General features: G+C 40.2%; 1 protein-coding gene across 3 annotated transcripts in view; it reads left to right on the plus strand.

Annotated features, from left to right (window-relative positions):
- Positions 1–1,104: 1,104 nt before the first annotated feature.
- HECTD4 (HECT domain E3 ubiquitin protein ligase 4) overlaps positions 1,105–21,113 on the plus strand; it is a 190,560-nt gene continuing 170,551 nt past the window's right edge. For all 3 annotated transcript variants that reach the window (XM_060028153.1, XM_060028154.1, XM_060028155.1), the window contains exon 1: positions 1,105–1,486. In XM_060028153.1, coding sequence (XP_059884136.1) covers positions 1,310–1,486 — 177 coding nt within the window. In that variant the 5' untranslated portion in view covers positions 1,105–1,309. The remainder of the gene's footprint in view (positions 1,487–21,113) is intronic.

Below are 21,113 nucleotides of genomic sequence, written 5' to 3' on the forward strand. Positions count from 1 at the left end.
GCTCCGTGGCATGTGGGATCTTCCCGGACCAGTGATGGAACCCGTGTCCCCTGCATTGGCAGGCGGATTTTTAACCACTGCGCCACCAGGGAAGCTCCTGGATGTACCACAGTTTATTTATCCATTCACTTACTGAAGGGCATCTTGGTTAGTTCCAAGTTTTGGCAATTATGAATAAAGCTGCTATAAAGTGCCCTATGCAGTTTTTTTGGTGGACATATGTATTCAAGTACTTTGATACCAAAGAGCGCTTTATTATTATTATTTTTTAAGTATAAAAGCAATACAAAGATAATCTCACCTCAACCATTCCAGGCTGGTCCTACTTTGCGTGGCAATTCACATTAACAATTTGGTACTTATTCTCCCGCACATTTTTCTCTACACACATAGTTCTTTCTTGTTTTAGTAAAAGTGGGATGGCGGGCATATTTTTAAGGTGTATGTCAATCAGTGTTGAATACTGATGGAATATAACAATAGTTTTAACTCCCTCTCGGAGCGTTTATTAAGTGCCAGACACTGGACATCAAACACTGTGACCCATGCTTTATTTTCACCAGATTTTGAGCGCTTATTGGGTACTAGAATTTGTAGTAAATATGAAGCACCTACCGTGCGCTTCTACCAAGTGCTTATGAACAAATGTGCAGCGCTTATTCTGCGCCAGATTTTTGCACGTATCTCATTTAAATGTGAGAGTGAAAGTGAACCTCCAGGCTCTGCCCGGGGGCCCAGGGTGGGGGCTCTGGCCGAAGAGAGAGGAGTGCACACCTGAGCAGGTGGGAGGAGGGGAGGCGGTGCCCTCTTCTCTTGGTGCACTGCAGACCCAGGGCGCCCTCGAATAGCAAGGGGCGTGGGAGGTCACTCTAAGGGGAAGATGCAGTGGCAGGCGACGCGGAGAAGGTCCTGCTGGCCCGGCTGCCCCCGGTCTGCGGGGAGGAGGGCGGGGCCAAACGGGTGGGCGGGACCGGTATTGTCCGCTCCGCGGGGCATGCCGGGAGCTCCGCCCCCAACATGGCGTCTCACTGACAGTTGGCTGCCGAGAGGCAGAGGCGGATCTTGCTCCTCAGGGCGGCGGCGGCGGCGGTGGCGGCGGCGGTGGCGGCGGGGCCAGGGTCTCCGGGGCCAGGGGTGGGAGGATGGCGGCTCGGACCTCCTAGGGCGGAGCTCCACGGGCGAGGCGGCGAGCGGGGTGCTGCAGGCGGGCGCGGCGGCTGCTGCCATGGACTGGTGATCGCGGCGGCTACTGCTCGCGTCTCCCCTGGCCGGGCGGCTGCTCCTCACCGCCAACCCCTCAGCCGGGGCCATGGGCTCGTCGGCGGCCGCGGCGGCTGCGGCGGCGGCGGCCGCGGACTCGGCGCAGTGGCTCTCGGTGAAGGAGGAGACCATCTTCCTGCACGACGGGCTGATCCGGGTCACCGACCTGGCCGAGCTGCCCAGCGAGATTCTCGGGGCCCCGGAGGCCGCCGACACCGACTTGGAGGTGAGCGAGGCTGCCCCCGGCCTCCGCCATCAGATTAGCCCACCCGCGCCGCATTCCCGGGGTCGGGCCCTCTCATCTCCGCTTCACCCCGACCCCGAGGCCCACGAAGGCTGCCCCAGCAGGTGTGTGTGGGCGCCGGGCAGGCAGGTGCGGGCCGCGCCGCGAGTCTGCAGACCACCCGCCTCCCTCCCTCCTCGGGGCCTCAATCCCCGCCGGGGATTTCATTTGTGGGTTCATTTTGAACGTTCCGACTACCAACATTTTATTAGACCATCACCCGGCACGGCCTTGAAGCCCCGGAGGAGCCGCCGCCGCCTCCCGGGCCCGGTCTCCCTTCCCCCACGGACCCCTTGGACGCACTTACAGGGCACACCCAGGCTGCTTAGCTTTGGGGACATTTTAATTTTAACGCTCTACACCCCCCCCCCACCTCGTCATTCCCTAGTGCTGTGCGTGTGTGTGTGTATGTGCGCGTGTGTGTTTTGTTTGTTTTTCTCGGGAGAAGGTAGTGGCAGCTGCCGGTCCGCGATGGGCAATCCAGCAACTACTCCGTGTCGTGCCTCGGATTGACACGGGGCCTTTGTCAGGGAAGCGGGCAGTGTGGACAGCGAGGGGGATGCTACAGCGGCCCTCGGTGCGCTATCCGCAAGGGTCACGGGCGTTTTAGGCCGCAAGGCCTTTTTATGAGCTCGGGGGTCGCGGAGAAGCCCAGGCTTAGGAGCCGTGGCAGGTGCAAAAGCAAATCTCAGCAATTGTGCCGCTGGGTTTGGGGGCAGAAGGAAACCAAATATGCTGGATGGATGGGAACTTTCCACCGACTTCTCTTGGTTTCGTGTTTGCCCGGGGTGGCAGTACTGGCAGGATCGGTTCATCGAGGCACTGCTCCCCCTCCACTTTGTGGGGTGACATTTTGATGTGTAGGTAGCATGGGGTGTCACGAAATTCTTGTTGTCGCAAGGAGGACTCTCTGGGGTAGGGCGCAGAGAGGATGGCTTGTCTACTGGCTATAAACGGAATGCGAGGAATCTTCTGTGTTATGCGGTTTTGCGGGCACTTTGGCTTTCAGCACAACGAACATTTATAGAAATGGATTAAAACCCATTTCTATGTGTTTCTGGAAACGGCAGTGATGGGATCCCGTTGGCGGAGACATTTGGACGTGTCTGAGATGCGAATACGTTCCTCTGTATTTTTGTGTCTGGATTTGAAGTTGAAGTTGCGGCTGCGGCATTCCCATTGTGAACTCTTAATGACTTATTTTACAGTCTGGCCACCAAAAAATAAGGCATGTGCAAATTGATAGGGAATTCTGAACATGGAATCATAGTTTTATTATGTCTCATTTGGGCCTTTTCTATAAAAAGCAAGGTGTGTCTGAGTGTCTTATATGCTTAAAAACTCAAGGGGCATTATGCTATGATGGTGGAATCTTTTGATATAATTGGTTCTCTTGTATGTGAAATGAGGAAGGCAGATGCTCTTTGTTCCTTAGAGACAAAGTTCACAGATCCAAAATTTCTATACGTATGTAATTTATTTATTATTAAAAAGTGTAGGATTAGTTAAAAATACCTGAGCTGTTAAGCTGGCTTTCCTAAGATGTTTACTGTACAAATGTACTGAGTAGTTGTCAGGTATTTCCACAGATGAATGATTTAATAGAAAGAATCTCTCTGGCCTGGAAGATTTTTTAAAAACTTAAAAAAAATTTTTATGGTCTGACCTCTCAGAAACCAATATGTATATGGGTGATAAACATTTCTGAATGTAGTCAGAACTTTTTTCATTTCTTTCCATATGTTATACAGGCAACATAGTATCAGGAGAAATAGCTAAGAATGTTTTTGTGGCTGTTAGGTTTGTGTTTTGCATATTTAATGATAATAATATTGAGTAAGTGTATCCTATGTGTCAGGCATTGTTTTACTAAATTCTCCAAGGGATCCTGGTTTAAAAAAGAGTGGGGAGGGATCCTGGTAGCTAAATATTGTTACCTCTTGTAACAGTTGTAAATATTGTACACATGTACAGGTAAGGCAAGTAAAGTACAGAGCAGGTATGCAACTTGCTCAAGATCACACATAGTTGGAGAAGAGAGCCTGGACTTTAACCCAGGTCTGTTTGGCCTCAAACATATCTGCTCCTAATCATAATATTCCACTACCTTCATGCATGTATGATACTCATATTTGTAATTGTTTTAAGTTTAATGACTGGGTAAAGATAGGGTAATAAACAGGTATCTTTATTTCCTTTCTAGTGACTTACTCTTTTTACATCTGAGGAAGATTAGAGGTTCATCAACTTTTTAAAAACTAACTTTTGAAATGCTACTACCCCTGTGAGGCTCTTCCAAGCCTCTCCTTCCACTGGACATCTGGGTGAAAGTGACCAATTTTTACAGGATTTTATAGTTATATAGAATCTTTCAGTTAACAATTTTGGATTAAGAAAGATGAGACTCAAACTGAGGTGACTAATTTATGATTGGCAACCTTAACGCGTAAGACTGCACTAGCTGCAATAGAGTCTCAGAATTTTAGAGCAAGGAGGAACCTTAGAGATACTTGTTTCCCTCATTTTAGAGAGAAGTTATCTGAGATCAGGAGAGGTTTTGGCTTGGTAGCATAGCTAGTTATGGCAGGACAAGTGACTAGACCCTGGCTTTCCTGGCTTTGAATTCCAGTGTTCTTTTCGCTATGTAAGTGCTGCTCAAAGATAAATGTGAATCCGAAAAAAGAACCCATCCTAAGAGGTAGATCAGCGTTAACTTAGCATTTTAATTTAAGCAATAGCAGAGGATTGGAATTAAAAATTTTCTTCTCAGTGAATTTCAAAGGGAAGGTTTTTTTGTTTGTCTTTCAGTCAATAGTGTTTAATCAACAAATTCATTAACAAGTGTTTGTGGAATTCAGAGGTGAGCTGAGCCCACTGTCGTGGGTGTTGGGGACATAGCAGGGGATAAAATAAAATCCTTGTTCTTAAAAAAGCTTTTTTTTTAGTGGGGGATATAGACGATAACAAATTGTCAAATATAGGACATGTGAATAATATGTCAAATGATAAGTGCTATGGAGAAAAGTATAGCTGGGTAAGAGGGATGGAGAGTAATGGTGTGGGGAAGGGTCTGTTTTACATACAGTGGACCGGAAAGGAAAGACCAGGATGGCATTTGACACCTGAAAGAAATGAGAGTGTACCATATGGCTACTGGGGGGAGCACATCCCAGACAGAGGACAGCAAGAGCCAAGTCCCTGAGAGGGAAGCAACCTTAGCATCCTTAGTGTGGAGCTCTGAGCCCAGTAAGCAAAGGGGAAAAGGAGAGTGAGTGATAGGAGATGGAGGCCAGGTCTGCAGATCAAGTAGGGCCTTGTAGGTAAGGACTTTGAATCTACTTGAGCAGATTAAAGATGCAAAGTGAAGCTCTTTCTTGGCCTTTGAAATAGCTATCTGTGTTTAATTTTATGTTTTTGGCAAAAAGTGAAAGCATGCAGGAAATTAGTTTTTAAGTGTTGAAATAAATATAAATTCAAGAGAAATAAAAAAGCAATAGCTCAAAAATGACAAATATTATTGAATTTTGCATTACATTTCATAGACTATTAGTCTTTTTAAAATTAAGGTAATTTACAAGAAAAAAGCATTAGTTTCTTTGTGGAAGTTCCAAAAGAATTCAGCTTCCTGTCTCATTTTTCTTTACAAATTCCAGGTGGGGATGGGCGTCATACATCTGGATGTTGATAGAGAAGCTAATTGACTTGCTCAAGGTGGCCAAGATATTTTTTACTCCGTAGTTTAGATTAATTTTGAACCCAAGCATTTTCGTTAGTGTTTCTCATCTTTCATTGTGTTTGTTTATAAGGACCCCCCACCACCCGCCCCATTCAAAGACTTGAACATGTATGTTCATGGAAGCTTTATCTGTGTTTGCCAAAAACTGGAAATAATCAAAATGTCCATCAACAAGTGAATGGATAAACAGGTGCGGTACATCCGTATAATGGAATACTAAGCAATAGAAATGAATGAGTTGTTGATACTGACAACTTGGATTTATGCTGAGTGGAAGAACCCAGTCATACAAGAGTGCATACTGTAAGATTCCATTTATATGATGTTCTAGGAAGTGTAAACTAATCTGTAGTTATGGAAAGCATCTGCTTTCCATAGACGATAACAAATTGTCAAATATAGGACATGTGAATAATATGTCAAATGATAAGTGCTATGGAGAAACGTATAGCTGGCTAAGAGGGATGGAGAGTAATGGTGTGGGGAAGGGCTCTGTTTTACATACAGTGGACTGGAAAGGAAAGACCAGGATGGCATTTGAGACCTGAAAGAAATGAGAGTGTACCATATGGCTACTGGGGGGAGCACATCCCAGACGGAGGACAGCAAGAGCCAAGTCCCTGAGAGGGAAGCATCCTTAGCATCCTTAGTGTGGGGCTCTGAGCCCAGTAAGCAAAGGGGGAAAGGAGAGTGAGTGATAGGAGATGGAGGCCAGGTCTGCAGATCAAGTAGGGCCTTGCCAGTGGCTGCCTGGGGATGAAGGCAGGCAGGAAGGGTTGGGAGAAAGGATTACAGAGGTGCATGAGGAAACTTTTGGGGTGATGGCAATGTTCCCTATTTTGATTGTGGTGATGGTTTCATGTTGTATGTATACATACGTTGAAACTCCTGAAATTGTACACTTTAAATATGTGTAGTTTATTGTATGCCAGTTATAGTTCAGTAAAACAAAACCCGCAGAAGCCCAGAATGCTTTACTGATGTGAAAAAGGCTCAATAGGTCTTTGGGTTTGTTTTTTGTTTTTAATCATGTAAGGGAAGGAACCTTTGGGTTTGGAGGTGATCAGCTTAAATAGTCAAGGCTTTGAATACTTATGTTACACTTAAGTGAAAGCTTTGAGGTGATATTTAAATTCATAAATGTTGATCTGTTCTCCTAGGAGGATACTACCACCTGTTTATCCTTTGGTCAGAATTCTTTGGAAAGTGTTTAGGTACTTTTAGAGAATTCCAAATTCTAGATTTGGAAGAGTTAATGAATAAATGAATAAACTGCCTCTGTTCACTAACAGAATTAATTATCAGGTAATTAATGAGCACTAGAATAAGAGTCGCTGAATCTTGGTACAGTGTTCTGTGACCTCAGCAAATGGCTCAAAATTTCTCAGGTGAAAGAATATAAAAAAAGAATGTATATATGTTTATAACTGAGTCACTCTGCTGTCCAGCAGAAATTAGCACAACATGGTAAATCAACTATTCTTCAATAAAAAAAAAAAAAGGAAAAAAAAAGTTCTCGGGTATGACTGGCTAGCTGTAAAGTTAGGACGAAGTATTTGAAGACTGTGGGAGGCAGTATTGCCTAGAGGTTAAAGTCAGGTTTAAAGAGTCAGACTGGGATTGAAACTCTAGCTCTGCCCGTGACCTTGGGCAAGTTCAATTACCTTTAATAATCCCTGGTTTCTTCCACTGCAACTTCTTTGTCATCATTGTCACCACCTCTACCACCACGAGGACAACAGTGTCAGCATATTGCATGCCAGGCTCTGTGCTAAGCACTTCCCACCCGTTATCTCATTTAATCCTCACTGCAACTTCATGAGGTTGGTACTATTGTCATCTTTATTTTACAAATAAGGAAGCCATGGCACAGAAGTGAAGTTGATGAAGGTCATACGGTTACTAGTAAAGCTGAGGCTGAAATAGATCTGTCTGATTCCAGCCCAGGGTCGAGGCTTCAAAACCATTGTTAGACTGCCTAGTCATCTGTAAGAGGGGGATAATAATAGGGTTAACGTAAGGATTAGTTAAGGATGGTTGTGATTATGTACTTACAGTGTATGAACTCTCTTTGGAAGGTGCTGTGTTGCTGAGAAGTTATTTTATGTATATTCAGTTAGCTGCCCAGTGTATATGAAAGCAAAACTATCCCATCAACAAATTTTTTTTCCTAGTAGTGAATAGTGGAGATAGTGCTTTTTTGGTGTGATCCCTTTGGAATTTTCTTCCTTCCCAGTTTGTTTGGAATCTGGCTGGCAGATGAGATAATAGTCTTCATTTCAGTTTTCCTCCAATTGTATGCCTAGGGTCTTGCTAAATAAATCAGTTTTGATTATTATCTGTCTTCTTGGCTTCCATATTGGCTGCCATAAAATACCACCTGTTGGCCAGGGCTACTGGGGGGATTGTCATGCACCTGTTCTTTCCTAAGTCATATAAGGTACCTGTGGTGATAATTATGAAAGGACTGTCAGTTCCTGAAGGTGCCCCATGCTTTCTCCTCCCTCCACCCCTCTTTCTGGCTTGTTTTACAGTGGTGATGGTGGGGTGAACACAAGGAGTGTAGTCTGCTTTGCAAGATGTTTAGTCAATAGTTGTAGACAAATGTAAATAACAGCAGGTGATCAACTATGGGACAAATGCATAATTACTTCAGAAGGAGAGAAGACTGCAGAAATTGTATCACTATTACTTTGATGCTGCATTGTTAACATTTTTATGTATTCATTAAGTTCTTTAAAAACCAATACATAAATACATTCTTATAAAAAAATGCAGGTTAAACTGAAGTTCCTTTTGACTACCATCACTAGTCCTGTTTCCATCTACTCCCCACCCTGGTTAAATCAATGATAAATTTTTTTGGTATATTCTTCAAGACCATTGTTGAATGTGTATGTTTATGTGTGTGGTGTGGGGGGGGTGTGTGTGTGTGTGTGTACATAACACTTTTTATTATTTTTTCTTTTTTGCGAAATAGATTTGATTCTAGGGACTTCCCTGGTGGTCCAGTGGTTGAGACTTTGCCTTCCAATGCAGGGGGTGTGGGTTCAGTCTCTGGTTGGGGAGCTAGGATCCCACATGCCTTGCGGCCAAAAAAACAAAACATAAAACAGAAGTCATATTGTAACAGATTCAATTAAGACTTTAAAAATGGTCCACATCAAAAAAAAAAAAAAAAGATTTGATGCTAGACATATCATTCTATAACTTGCTTCTTAGATTCAATGATATGTTTTGATTTTTCTATGTCTCCACATATAGATCTATTGCAATTTTTAAGTGCTGTACAAGACTCCGGAAATACCATAGCTTATTTAGCCATTCTCCTACTGATGAGTGTGTTAGTTTCCTGTTGCAATGCTAACACACTATTACAAACTTAGTGGCTTAACACAACACAAACTTATTCTCTTACATTTCTGGAGATCAGAAGTCCTAAATGAGTCACATTGGGTTAAAGTCAGGTGTTGGCAGATCTGGTTCCTTCCGGAGGCTCTAGGGGAGAATGCATTCCCTTGCCTCTTTCACAGCTTCTAGTGGCCACCTGTATTCCTTGGCTTGTGGCTCCTTCCTCGAACCTTTAAAGTATATCACCCTCGTCTCTGATCTGTCATCATGTCATTTTCTCCTCTCACTGATTCCTCTTGCATGCCTTTTACAAGGACCCTTGTGATTACATTTAGAGCCCACCCGGATAATCCAGGGTAATCTCCGCATCTCAGGATCCTTAATTTCATCACATCTGCAAAGTCCCTTTTGCCATCTAAGGTCACATTCACAGGTTCCAGGGATTAGGATGTGGACATCTTGGCAAGGGGGGGTGGTGGTTATTATTCAGCTTACCACGATGGTTATTTTTGTTGTTTGAAATTCAGTTTTTCACTATTAAAAATGGTCCTTCAGTGCACATCCTTGCATGCCTGTTTGTGCATATGTGGGAGTATTTCTCTAGAGCAGATCCTGAGAAGTAGAATTGCTGAGTCATAGGTGACCATTTTACATTTGAAGAGACACTGCCAAATTGCTCTCCACAGTGGCTTACACCAATTCATACTCCCAAGTAACAGTGCTTGATAGGACCTCTTTCCCTCACACCCTCATAGAGACCATTTTAGAACTTATGGATTTGCTTAAATTTATCATTTGCTTAAGTCAATGGCTTTCACTCCAAAAGATCAGTCCAATAGATACAGTTGGGTACCTGGACCTGCATGCCAAATCATGCTCAGCTGAAAGAAGCCAGGGTTTTCTGTTATTGCTGCCTGGCTGTTATCACTTCACTTCAGAGGACTTCTCTTGTGGCTTGATCGCCTTCGCCTCCTGGCATGTACTCATGTTAGTCAGTAATCCAGTTAATACAGACTATGTCCATATATAGGCAGGAGAGAACAACAACTTTGTATTCTGATGGTCTGGGGATGCTGCCAGAGGCCAGCAGAGCCAGGGAGCTGCCCACCCTGGGAAGAGATGCACTGGCCCCTGAAGTGTGTTCAGAGTGCATAGCATTTGTTAGGCAGACTATCTGGACTCAGATTGTCTTAAAATTTTCTCTCTTATATGCCAGTATAAGGAGTAATTCTATGTTTTTCTGACCTATATAGAAAATAATTGATAGTTCATTATATATATATATTTTTTTTTGCGGTACGCGGGCCTCTCACTGTTGTGGCCTCTCCCGTTGCGGAGCACAGGCTCCAGACGCACAGGCTCAGCGGCCGTGGCTCACGGGCCCAGCTGCTCCGCAGCATGTGGGATCTTCCTGGATTGGGGCACGAACCCGTGTCCCCTGCATCGGCAGGCGGACTCTCAACCACTGTGCCACCAGAGAAGCCCAGTTCATTATATTTTTATGCTGTCAGAACTTTTTTGATTATAAAGAAGTAACACATGGATGTTGTAGAAAATGGAGAAAGCACTAAAGGTGTAAAAGAGAAAAGAAATATCCTTTGATTGCATTATCCAGAAATAGCCATATTAACTAATTTTTTTACTATTTCCTTCTTAAATTCACATTTATATATATTATTATAAATAAACCCAAAAGATTTTTAGTGTTTGGAGTGTCATTTTCTTCTTTTTCTTTTTTGCAGTGTTATTTTCTTGATAAAGTTTGGTAAATTACAAATTTGTGGTAATTATTAAAGTGTGTTTCAATCAACTATACTTCAATAAAAAATTTTTTTAAAAATTTAAAAGCAGGGACTTCCCTGGTGGCGCAGTGGTTAAGAATCTGCCTACCAATGCAGGGGACACGGGTTCAAGCCCTGGTCCAGGAAGATCCCACATGCCGCGGAGCAACTAAGCCCGTGAGCCACAACTGCTGAACCTGCGCTCTAGAGCCCGCGAGCCACAACTACTGAAACCCACTCACCTAGAGCCCAAGCTCCGCAACAAGAGAAGCCACTGCAATGAGAAGCCTGCACACCGCAACGAAGAGTAGCCCCCCGCTTGCTGCAACTAGAGAAAGCCCACACGCAGCAGCGAAAACCCAACACAGTCAAAAATAAATAAATAAATGAAAATTAAAAAAAAAATTAAAAGCAACAACAACGATAACAACAAAAAAGTGTGTTCTTGCAACCTGTTATTATTGGCAGTTTATAATTAAAAAGGATTTTTATAGTGCTGTTATAATTCCCCTCCCAATAATGTTGAATATTTGTGTGGAGCTTTGAGTTTATGAAGTGCTATTAAGCATAGTTGTAGAATAATTAATTAATGTTCCATGATGGGACACTTTGAAGTGGACACAACTTGAATCCCTGGTGTTTCTACTGAAACCTGCAGTCGGCTGAATTACCAGGTCAGAGCACAACGTGTAGCAATTTTAGATTAACAACAAAGAGATACATAATTTGCAAACTATTTTATGCAAATTGTAGGTTTAGCAACACTAATAACTACAGATGTGTGGTTCAAGTAGTGGTTTTATACCAAACAAAATATTAACATTCAGCTTGTATTTGTAATGGATCTTTTCTGTGTTTACTGTATTTTCTTTGAGCTCTGTGGTTTGCTTTACTGATTTCAAATGAACCAAGTCTCATATAAAAGATACAGCTATTTACAGGACAGACTAGAAAATCTGGACCTCCTATTTCTATTGATATATTTGCTTTTCTTACTCCTGAAATAGAATCATTAAGAATGTTAAAGGAGAATCTATCAACATATTTTCATCAAAACAGTGGCCTATAATAGAATAATTACCTTCTTTATTTCTTGATACTGATTCCTTCCTGATCATCCAGTTGTGGTGTGGCTGAAAGACAATTTACTGGTTTGTTTAATCTAGAAAGGAGCAAAATGGGTGGTGGAAAGGTAAAAATACATTTGGGGAACTTTGGAGGGAGAATTTTTTTGGATGAGCTTATAATAAAAGTTTGCTTTCCGTCAGGGATTCTGAACCTGAATAGAATTCAGGGCGGTCTGTGAACTTGGATGGGAAAAATTATATGTTTATTTACACATACCTTTAGCTAGAATGCAGCATTTCCTTCTATTATGAATGTAGTCAACAAACTCTAGTAGTATTGGCAGTACCTGTGACCTTGTAACCAGTAGAAATCATAGATATTTTCATATCATATTACATTTGTTGAACATATCTTGAAATACTGTTTATGCTCATCTCACCACCACTTAGAAATTATGGCAAGTATTAGATCTTGTTATTCAATGTACTAATAGTGAAGTTCCTATGTTGATATCACAAATTTGTTTCTTAAAGTATTTTGGTACCTGTATTTTAGTATACTGTAATTGGTTTCTTATAATTCTGTGTATTTTGTTTTATGCATTTAAAAATGTAACTGGAGAAGGGTTGGTAAGCATCACCAAACTTGTGAAGGTTAGAGGCCCCTGAGATAGACTCTCTTTCTGCCAGCATCTCTCCCTTTTTTGGTCGAAGTTTGCTGACGACTAGCATAGTTTGCAATTGTTTGAAAGAAAAGTGAACCACATTTTGGAAAATTCCTTCTGTGGTAGAATATGTTATTCTTCTACAGTTTTTCCCATTATCTACTAACTGTAAGCTATTAGCGAATAATAATTTTCTTGGGTAATCTGATCTTTGCCCATTTGCTAAATGTGGTATCATTAACCAGGAAACTATTTTTCTTAAGAAAATTAAATACTTGCTAAAAAGTGACAAACAGTTCTTTTGAAATAGAACAATTTTTTGTTCACCAAATATTTTGGTTTTTTCCCCCTTGTCTGGTCAACTGAAACTATGGGAATGAAAATTCATCAACATACTTTATATTGGTATCTTATACTGCTAATAATGAACCGTTTTAAACAGGTGGCCTCAAGCAGTAACAGTTGGTATCCCAGGAGAACATTATTTTTCACGTTCGAAATTCATTTTGCTTTCATCTTCTCCATAGAGTACTGTTATGTGATTTTGGTTTCATTTATTGTTCAAATTGTTATTTTATGCTTGAATTGTCAAAGTTTAGCAGTTTTACTTAAGTAGCCACAAGAACTGTGCTGTCCAGTGGGTAGCTACTACCCACATGTGGCTGTTGAGCCCTCGAAATGTGGCTCGTCAGAAGTGAAGTGTGCTGAAAGTGTAAAAGACACATCAGATTTTGAAGACTTCACACAAAAAGGATGTAAAATATATCCCTAATAATATTTAAATGGATTAAATGTTGAAATGGTAATATTTTGGATATGATGGGTTAAATATGTTATTTAAATTAAAATATACTAAAATTAATTTCATCTATTTCTTTTTACCTTTTTAAATGTGGCTACTGGAAAATATTAATTGCCATATGTGTTTCACCTATTTCCATATGTGTTTCACCTATTTCTGTTGGCCAGTGCTTCTGTATACGGAGGGCAGCAAGCTATGGTCCTCATGGTCATATCCAGCTGTCTGTTTTTGTAAATAAAGTTTAATTGGAACATAACCAGTACATTCATTTACATATTATCTGCCTTCATGCTACAATGCAGAATTGAGTATTTGTGACAGAGACCTTATGACCAGCAAGCCTTCCAGGGGCTTCCATATATACTATTTTCATTTCATCTTTTCAGTGGCTCCATGAGGCAGTAGAGGAGATATTTATTATTTTAGAAAAAAAGGCTTAAAGAAGCAAAATGATTTGTACAAGGTCATATAATTAGGACTCTTTCATTTCTTGAGTGATTTTCCACTATACCTCTGCTTTAGGTTGCACTTGATCTTATTAACCTATTGTCTCTGAGACAGTAGTTAATGGCAGCTATTTTAAATAAGAACTACGCAGCCCAATCTACACGTGGCTGCCAGAGTAATCTTCCTAAAGCAGTTATGTTACTTTCTTGCTCAAATCTTCAGTGGCTTCCCATTTCCTGCAAAATAAGATAATAATTCAACGTAGCTATGCTTTGGCTCCATCTACCTTTCTAGTCTTATATCATTAATCCTTGCCCACCCCCCCCACCTTTCCCCATGTTTTACAAACTCACCACATTTACTCCTACAACCTTGGTTTAAGGGGTTCCATTGCCCTGGGGTACCCCATCTCCACCTTTGGAACACTACCCTTTATCCTTCATGTGGCAGATCAAATGCCACTCCTCAATGAAATTTTCATGATGCCTACAGTTAGCAGCAGTCATACTCTCTTCTGTATCTCCATAGCACTGCCTTATATATATTAAAGTTATTTATTTGCATCTTGATCACCCTTACTATATTATAAGCTCTTTGAGAACAGCCATTTCATATTGTATGTTGAGTACCTACTAATATAGTAGGAGCTCCAACTTTGGATATTGATTGAACTGAATGTTAAAAGGGGCATTTAAAATGTGTGAAAGAGTGTGATTTAATGAATAATATCATAAGTTGAGGACATAGGTGAGGAAAAATTCATTAATAGAGAATAAGAATAGATAGTTATTTTTGGTGAACTAAAAGTAGTTCAGGTGAGACTTTAGGAATTTTAATAATTGCAGTTATGCTTTGCATTTTAGATACGAAGAGAGAACACATCCCAACAGTTGTCGTAAATGTTGTTAATGCTTGAATGTGGATAATATGGGGTTAAGACCTTTGATTTTGTGTAGAGCATAATGAATTTTGCGTAGAGAATGATGGATTCCCAAGAGATTTCTGAAAACCGCTAGATTAGAGGGAGTCAATTGAAAATACCTGGTTTTGCTCATCATTCGAAAAATCTTAATGAATTGGAATGAATTTTTGTTTAACTTAGTTGTTCTACAGTTAGGTAGTGAACTTGAGCACTGTTGTGTATATTTGGAACATTTTCATGTAGAGATTTTTTTTTTCAGGGCTTTCAGTCAGCTGTGTCCATTTACCAGCATTTATTGAGTGGCAGTGTCTTAAGGACTGAACTGTCACAAAAGTTATAGGATTTAGCATAATCTAGTTACTGATTAGCATAATAAGGCTTGTAGTCATAATTTAAAACATTACAAAATGCTTAAAATTTTAAAAATTAAAATGTTAGAATTTTAGAAAATTTGCAAAATGTAAAAACAGTATAAAGAAGAAAATAATATTACCACCTAGAGATGAGTTTAGTTTATATTTTAATGTGTTTCCCTTCAGACTTTTTTCTATGCATGTACACTTACACTTCTGTCTCATGTACCAGAGAATATAATTTTAAATACCTGCATAGATATTAAAGTCTGCATGGTATTTCATTATATGGATGTTCAATGATTTATTTACCCATTCCTCTATTGTCGGATATTTAGTCAATTCTGTTGAAAAGTTTTTAAAATTAGGGAAGTGGTTTTATAAATAGTGAGATTCTTCTCTTTAAGTATGCTACGACACACATGTATGACCATCTAGGTTTATTTACCATAAGTTAGAATGAGAAACTTCAGAACTGTGCCATAACTGTATAAATTGATAGGATTGTTTCACTGTTTAATTGTACATTTTTATATGCATAATCAAGTTCATATTTCTGATCATGTAAGTAATACATAAATTACATGTGAAGTCTGTGGATTCATTAGGTGCTTTATTAAAAATTTTAGAAAAGCAACACATGGTTCAAAATTCTTAAGGTTCAAAAGGGAGTTCAGGGAAAACTCTACTTCTGCAGGAGAGAGTGGTTCCCCCCAGAGGTATTTAATGCACATAGAAGCTGATGCATAGCAGATATCTCTGGACTTCAGCTCCCACTACACCCACCCTCCTTCCCTTCACTCCACTACAGCCGTCTTGGCCTCCTGGTGTTCATCACAGGTCAGGCTGGCGGGTCCCAAGGGCTCCCTTCTTCAGGGCCGTTGTTCTTCCCTTTGGATGAAATTAGCTTCCATAGGGCAACAATCCACAAAGGTGATAGAGGTGGTACTTCTGAGAATATTAGAGTATGAAAAACTTAGAAACTTAACATATTAGAAAACAAAAATAGCCATATTACCAAGGGTGGCTTTAACTCTGATAGCAGACCAGTGGGAAAACTTTGAAACAACTGAAACAATGAATCTTTTCAAACAGATACGAACAGTTACATATGTGTAGCACAGTTCCAGAGAGTACAGATAGAAACCGTACTTTGAGTACCACCCGTGGCAAAGGAGACAGGACTTTTTAGTTCAAAGGTTCTCTGGTTGCAAGACTGTGTGGTAATTCCATATAATTGGGACATACAGCGTTACCCAGAGCTAGAACGGTTCTCCCCAAATTCTGATCTACAGATTCACCTTTCTCTAAGTAGTTCTGTTTGGTGCTAAAATGTCACCCTTCCTGCTACTAGAGTCAAACAGTCACTTACATGATAAGCAACTATATATTTATCTTGCACAGGACTGGTTTTTAAATGTGTATAAAGTACTATATTTTATGGCTCTTTCTTTGCCTGTTGCTTTTAGAATGAATGTTAATATGTGGGACCGTACAGAATATTGGATTTAAAGAAGGGTGGTATATTGAGTCAGTGACAGATCTGGGACTTCTAAATGCAGGAGTCTTTAGGGCATGTGTTGACACAGAGGGCGAGCCCAGTGGTTAAGCCTTTAGGCTTCGGCATTGACACACATATCTAGCCAACTTTTGATCACCTGTCAAAACTTCCATTTCTTGGTTATATTTTAATCTTTTTTTTCATGACTTAGATTTAATTATTACTACGTCCAGTTTATAGAAACTGATTTGTTTGTAGGAGAGTTGCACCCCACCCTGAATGCTCCCAAATAAAAGCTGTGGTAGTTGCTGTTTATCCCTCTTACTCGGCTACATCTCCTCACTTTCGGTATCTGCCTCCCAGTTAAATTCTTATTCCTTTTCTCTGAGCTTATTCTTCCCTCTTCTTATTGCCTGTCCTCTTTTAGTCACTTCACTGAGGTGACAGAAGTGGCTGTCATTAGGTCGTTTATTTGCTGGTCACATCACATCTTCAGCATTCAGAATCATAGAATTTGTGGGGCTGAAAAGGATCTTGAGATTATTTAATACAGCTTTTTTTTCAGAAGACACTGAGTTCCTTTAGCCTATTGTGGTCATTTACTAAGAGTTAGGAGACTTTGGAAAATTAAATAGGTTGTATATAGAGCAATGCTACTCTAAGTGTAGGCCACATACCATGAACTTTCATCCGTAACAAAAAGGTAAGTACAGAAATTGAGAGTAAGCACTTAGAAACTTCATAACAGATTGCTAGACTAGTTTTATATCTGTTGAACGTAATAAAACTTGGGACTTGAATTTTGTGTCTTTTTTCACTTTTTTGGAGGTGCTAATTGATTTTATTGTATTTTACAAAACTTTTGTTCTACAATGGATTGGGAAAAACCAATCCTCCACCCAAGACAGTTTAAGAAGCACTGATATAGAATATCTAACACAATGTTTGGCATATAGTACGCTCTCAAAAACTAATAGCTTCCTTGTTTCTTAAAAGTTTGCATTTATTTTGGGTGAGGAAGCTAGAGATCTGAGTAGTAGATAAATGAAACATTACAGAAATGGGGTGATTAAAATCGACACTGCTTGTTTTCAAATACAAGCCACTCGGTTTTTTCCTTTTTAAACTTAGCCTATGCTTTGAAGAGAGATTTATACACAGTAGAACTGTAATATATATTTGCACTGATTCTTGGAGATACTTTATAACATTTAATGTGCTACTAAACCCTTAGCTCAGCAAGGGTGAAGGAACTTAAACTCTTTGGTAGCTAGTCATATCCATAAATATTTGAGTACATCATTATGCAGTATGCATATATCAATATTATCTCCTTGGATAAGGGAAGGAAAAGATCTAGTGAGAAGCACTGGGGCTTCTGTCAGTTTTCTCATGTCATTCAGCTTTTGGAAAGTACATAGTTGTAATATTTTTTGGCATTCCCATTTTGAAGCAATTTAATACCACATATAATAGCCCTTATATTTTTAGCAATCCTTGGCTACTTTTTGAAATTAGTCTCGTCCTGATTTTTTAATTGAGTTAAATTGTAGTTAAACTTACATATGACACAGTAAATATAGACTATCAAAGGCTCTTAGCTTACTGTGGTTTACAGGTTTGAGGGACATTTTTCGTATTACTCAAGATCGTGAAACTGCCACTCCCTATTTAAGGATAAAGAAAGGTCAGTGACTGAGCTAAGTGACTCTCCTCAAATGTCACCCCTTTAAAAATTCTGTTTGTAACCAATAATCCTTAGAAATGAATCCCTTTGATTTATGCAACTTCATTTTGGCAAATTTAAAAAACTATTTGAATGTTAAGAAACCTGAAAGGATTGCTTTTTGCTTGGCAATACCATCCACCTCCATATGATACCATACACATAATGTAATAGGACAAATCTTTATCCATATAATGGAATGGAATGACACATTAAAAAAATCCTATTTGGGCTTCCCTGGTGGCGCAGTGGTTGAGAGTCCGCATGCTGATGCAGGGGACACGGGTTCATGCCCCGGTCCGGGAGGATCCCGCATGCCGCGGAGCGGCTGGGCCCGTGGGCCATGGCCGCTGAGCCTGCGCGTCCGGAGCCTGTGCTCCGCAACGGGAGAGGCCACAACAGTGAGAGGCCCGCGTACCGCAAAAAAAAAAAAAAAAAAAAAAATCCTATTTGGATCCTTAATCTTATGCTGATTTAAATGTAGAATAAATATTTGGTCTGTAGGGCATATCACATATTTTCGTTTTGAGCCTCGTTTTTATTTGGACAAGGCTTACTTTTTGGTTATTTCATGTCTTAAAAAAATTAATTTTTAATTGTTTTAAATTGAAGTATAGTTGATGTACAGTATTTTATACAGGTGTACAATATAGTGATTCACAATTTTTAAAGGTTATAGTCCATTTATATTTACAAAATATTGGCTATATTCCCCATATTGTACAGTATACCCTTGTAGCTTATTTTATACATAATAGTTTGTACCTACTAATCCCCTACCCCTATTTTGCCCCTTCCCCTTCCCCACTGGGAACCACAGTTTGTCCTCTATATCTGTGTGTCTGCTTCTGTTTTGTTATATTCATTAGTTTGTTGTATTTTTTTAGATTCCACATATAAGTGATATCATACGGTATTTGTCTTTCTCTGTCTGACTTATTTCACTTAGCATAATACCCTCCAAGTCCATCCATGTTGCTGCAAATGGCAAAATTTCATTCTTTTTTTAAAATCAAATTCTTTTTTTAAAGATTTATTTTAAAAAATTATTTTAATTAATTAATTAATTTATTTATTTATTTATTGGGCTGCCTCGGGTCTTAGTTGTGGCATGTGGGATCTTTCATTGCGGCAAGTGGGCTCTTCATTGTGGCGCACGGGCTTCTTTCTAGTTGCGGTACGTGGGCTTAGTTGCCCTGACCAGGGATTGAACCCTGCATTGGAAGGTGGATTTTTAACCACTGGACTACCAGGGAAGTGCCTCAAATTCTTAACATCAGTGGTGCTTGAGACTGAGCTAGGATTTGAAATAACCAGCATATACCATGTTTGAGAGTAGTTTTGAAGTGATGACTTAAAACAATTTGAGATTTGAAGTGTCACTCCCTGGTTTTAGTAGGAGCATTTGAATAACACATCCAGGTTTTCCTCTCTTTCTGTTTCTTTTAGGAGTCAGGCTGAAGAACTTCAGAAGAAGAACCAGTATTATTAATCCTGTCGAGCACATATTACATTTTGGCAAATTTGGCTGATGATATTAAAATTACCCTTCACATTTTAAAGGTTATAGTTCTATAATGTCATTATCAAGCAGGTAGATCTTAGGGGGATAGGAAATGAATGTTTCTTTTAGCCTAACTTTTCAAAGTCAAGGTGTAGAATTTATTTTGGCATTTTGCTTTGACGCATGAAAAGATCTGGTTGTAGTTTCTTAAAATAACTAAATTTATCTCTGTTCAGCAGTCATGTTGAAACTCAAGGAAGAGCCACATTTTGGAAAATATGAAAGACAAATAAGAAACTAGAACTCTTTTAGTGGTATATGTTCTTCTGTGAGAGAGCTGATAAACACTAAATAGTCTATAATATAGACTAATATATATAATAGGCTACTCTTCATTGCGGCGTGCGGGCTTCTCATTGCAGTGGCTTCTCGTTGTGGAGCACGGACTCTAGGCACGCGGGCTTCAGTAGTTGTGGCACGTAGGCTCAGTAGTTGTGGCTCGCGGGCTCTAGAGTGCAGGCTCAGTAGTTGTGGTGCATGGGCTTAGTTGCTCCGCGGCATGTGGGATCTTCCCGGACCAGGGCTTGAACACGTGTCCCCTGCCTTGGCAGGCGGATTCTTAACCACTGTGCCACGAGGGAAGTCCCTCCGTTTTTTTTCTTTTAATATTTATTTACTTATTTGGCTGCATCAGGTCTCAGTTGCAGCACGTGGGATCTTTGTTGCAGCATGCAGGGTCTTTCGGTGTGGCATGCAGGCTCTTCATTACAGTGCGCGGGCTCAGTAGTTGTGGCAAGTGGGCTCTAGAGCGTGTGAGCTCAGTAGTTGCAGCATATGGGTTTAGTTGCTCCACGGCATGTGGGATCTTAGTTGCCTGACCAGGGATCGAACCTGCGCCCCCTGCATTAGAAGGCAGATTCTTAACCACTGGACCATCAGGGAAATCCCTAGATTCTTATTTATCGAGTTGTGTTCTTGGATATTAAGGAAAGACTTTGGCTAGTAGTTTATGTTTCTCTAGCAAGGAACTGTCGAAGGATTTTTGGGTCTTGATTTCAAGATGTTAAATGTTCTGAAAGAGTGGGTTTTTCTCCCCCTTTCTTAGATCATAACCCATCCTGTTTAAATTTCAAAACATAGTTCAAAAGCTTTGGAACTTTGAATGTATTTCTTACCATTAAAGTGAATCTAAATGGATTTTGTTTTGAGAATTTTATAAACCTACCTTGAGATAACGGGGAATAGATGGGGATTCTTGCTTTAAATCATAGTTTGGCAGCTCAGAGATGTCGGATGATCTTTACCATTTCCTCTTATCCTTTCATCAGAGTTTCTCATTGTTATCCTATCGTATTTATTTGAATGGATGCAAGTGAATAGCAGAAAGAAATCAAGAAGTGAAAGACCAGCTTGAATATAGCCTTATCATAAGGTGTAGTTTCTGTGCATATAGAAACTATATATTTCTATACCATCAAGAAAACAAAAATATCATCCTCATCAACTTTACAAGGTAAAATCTACTCTCAAAAGCTTGTTTACAAGCTTTTCCTATTTTATGTAGTCTAATATTCAGTGAGTGACAGTAATTCATTCATCTAACATAGTAAGTGTTTTCGTTGGATGTTTCTGTTCCAGCCCTACGATTTTTAGGCTTTTCCATAGGCTTGCTAGCCTCCTATTATTCCTAGGCCGGCAAGGATTGTACCTAGTGA

Source organism: Delphinus delphis, chromosome 13 (assembly GCF_949987515.2).
Source record: "Delphinus delphis chromosome 13, mDelDel1.2, whole genome shotgun sequence".
NCBI classification, from domain to species: Eukaryota; Metazoa; Chordata; class Mammalia; order Artiodactyla; family Delphinidae; genus Delphinus; species Delphinus delphis.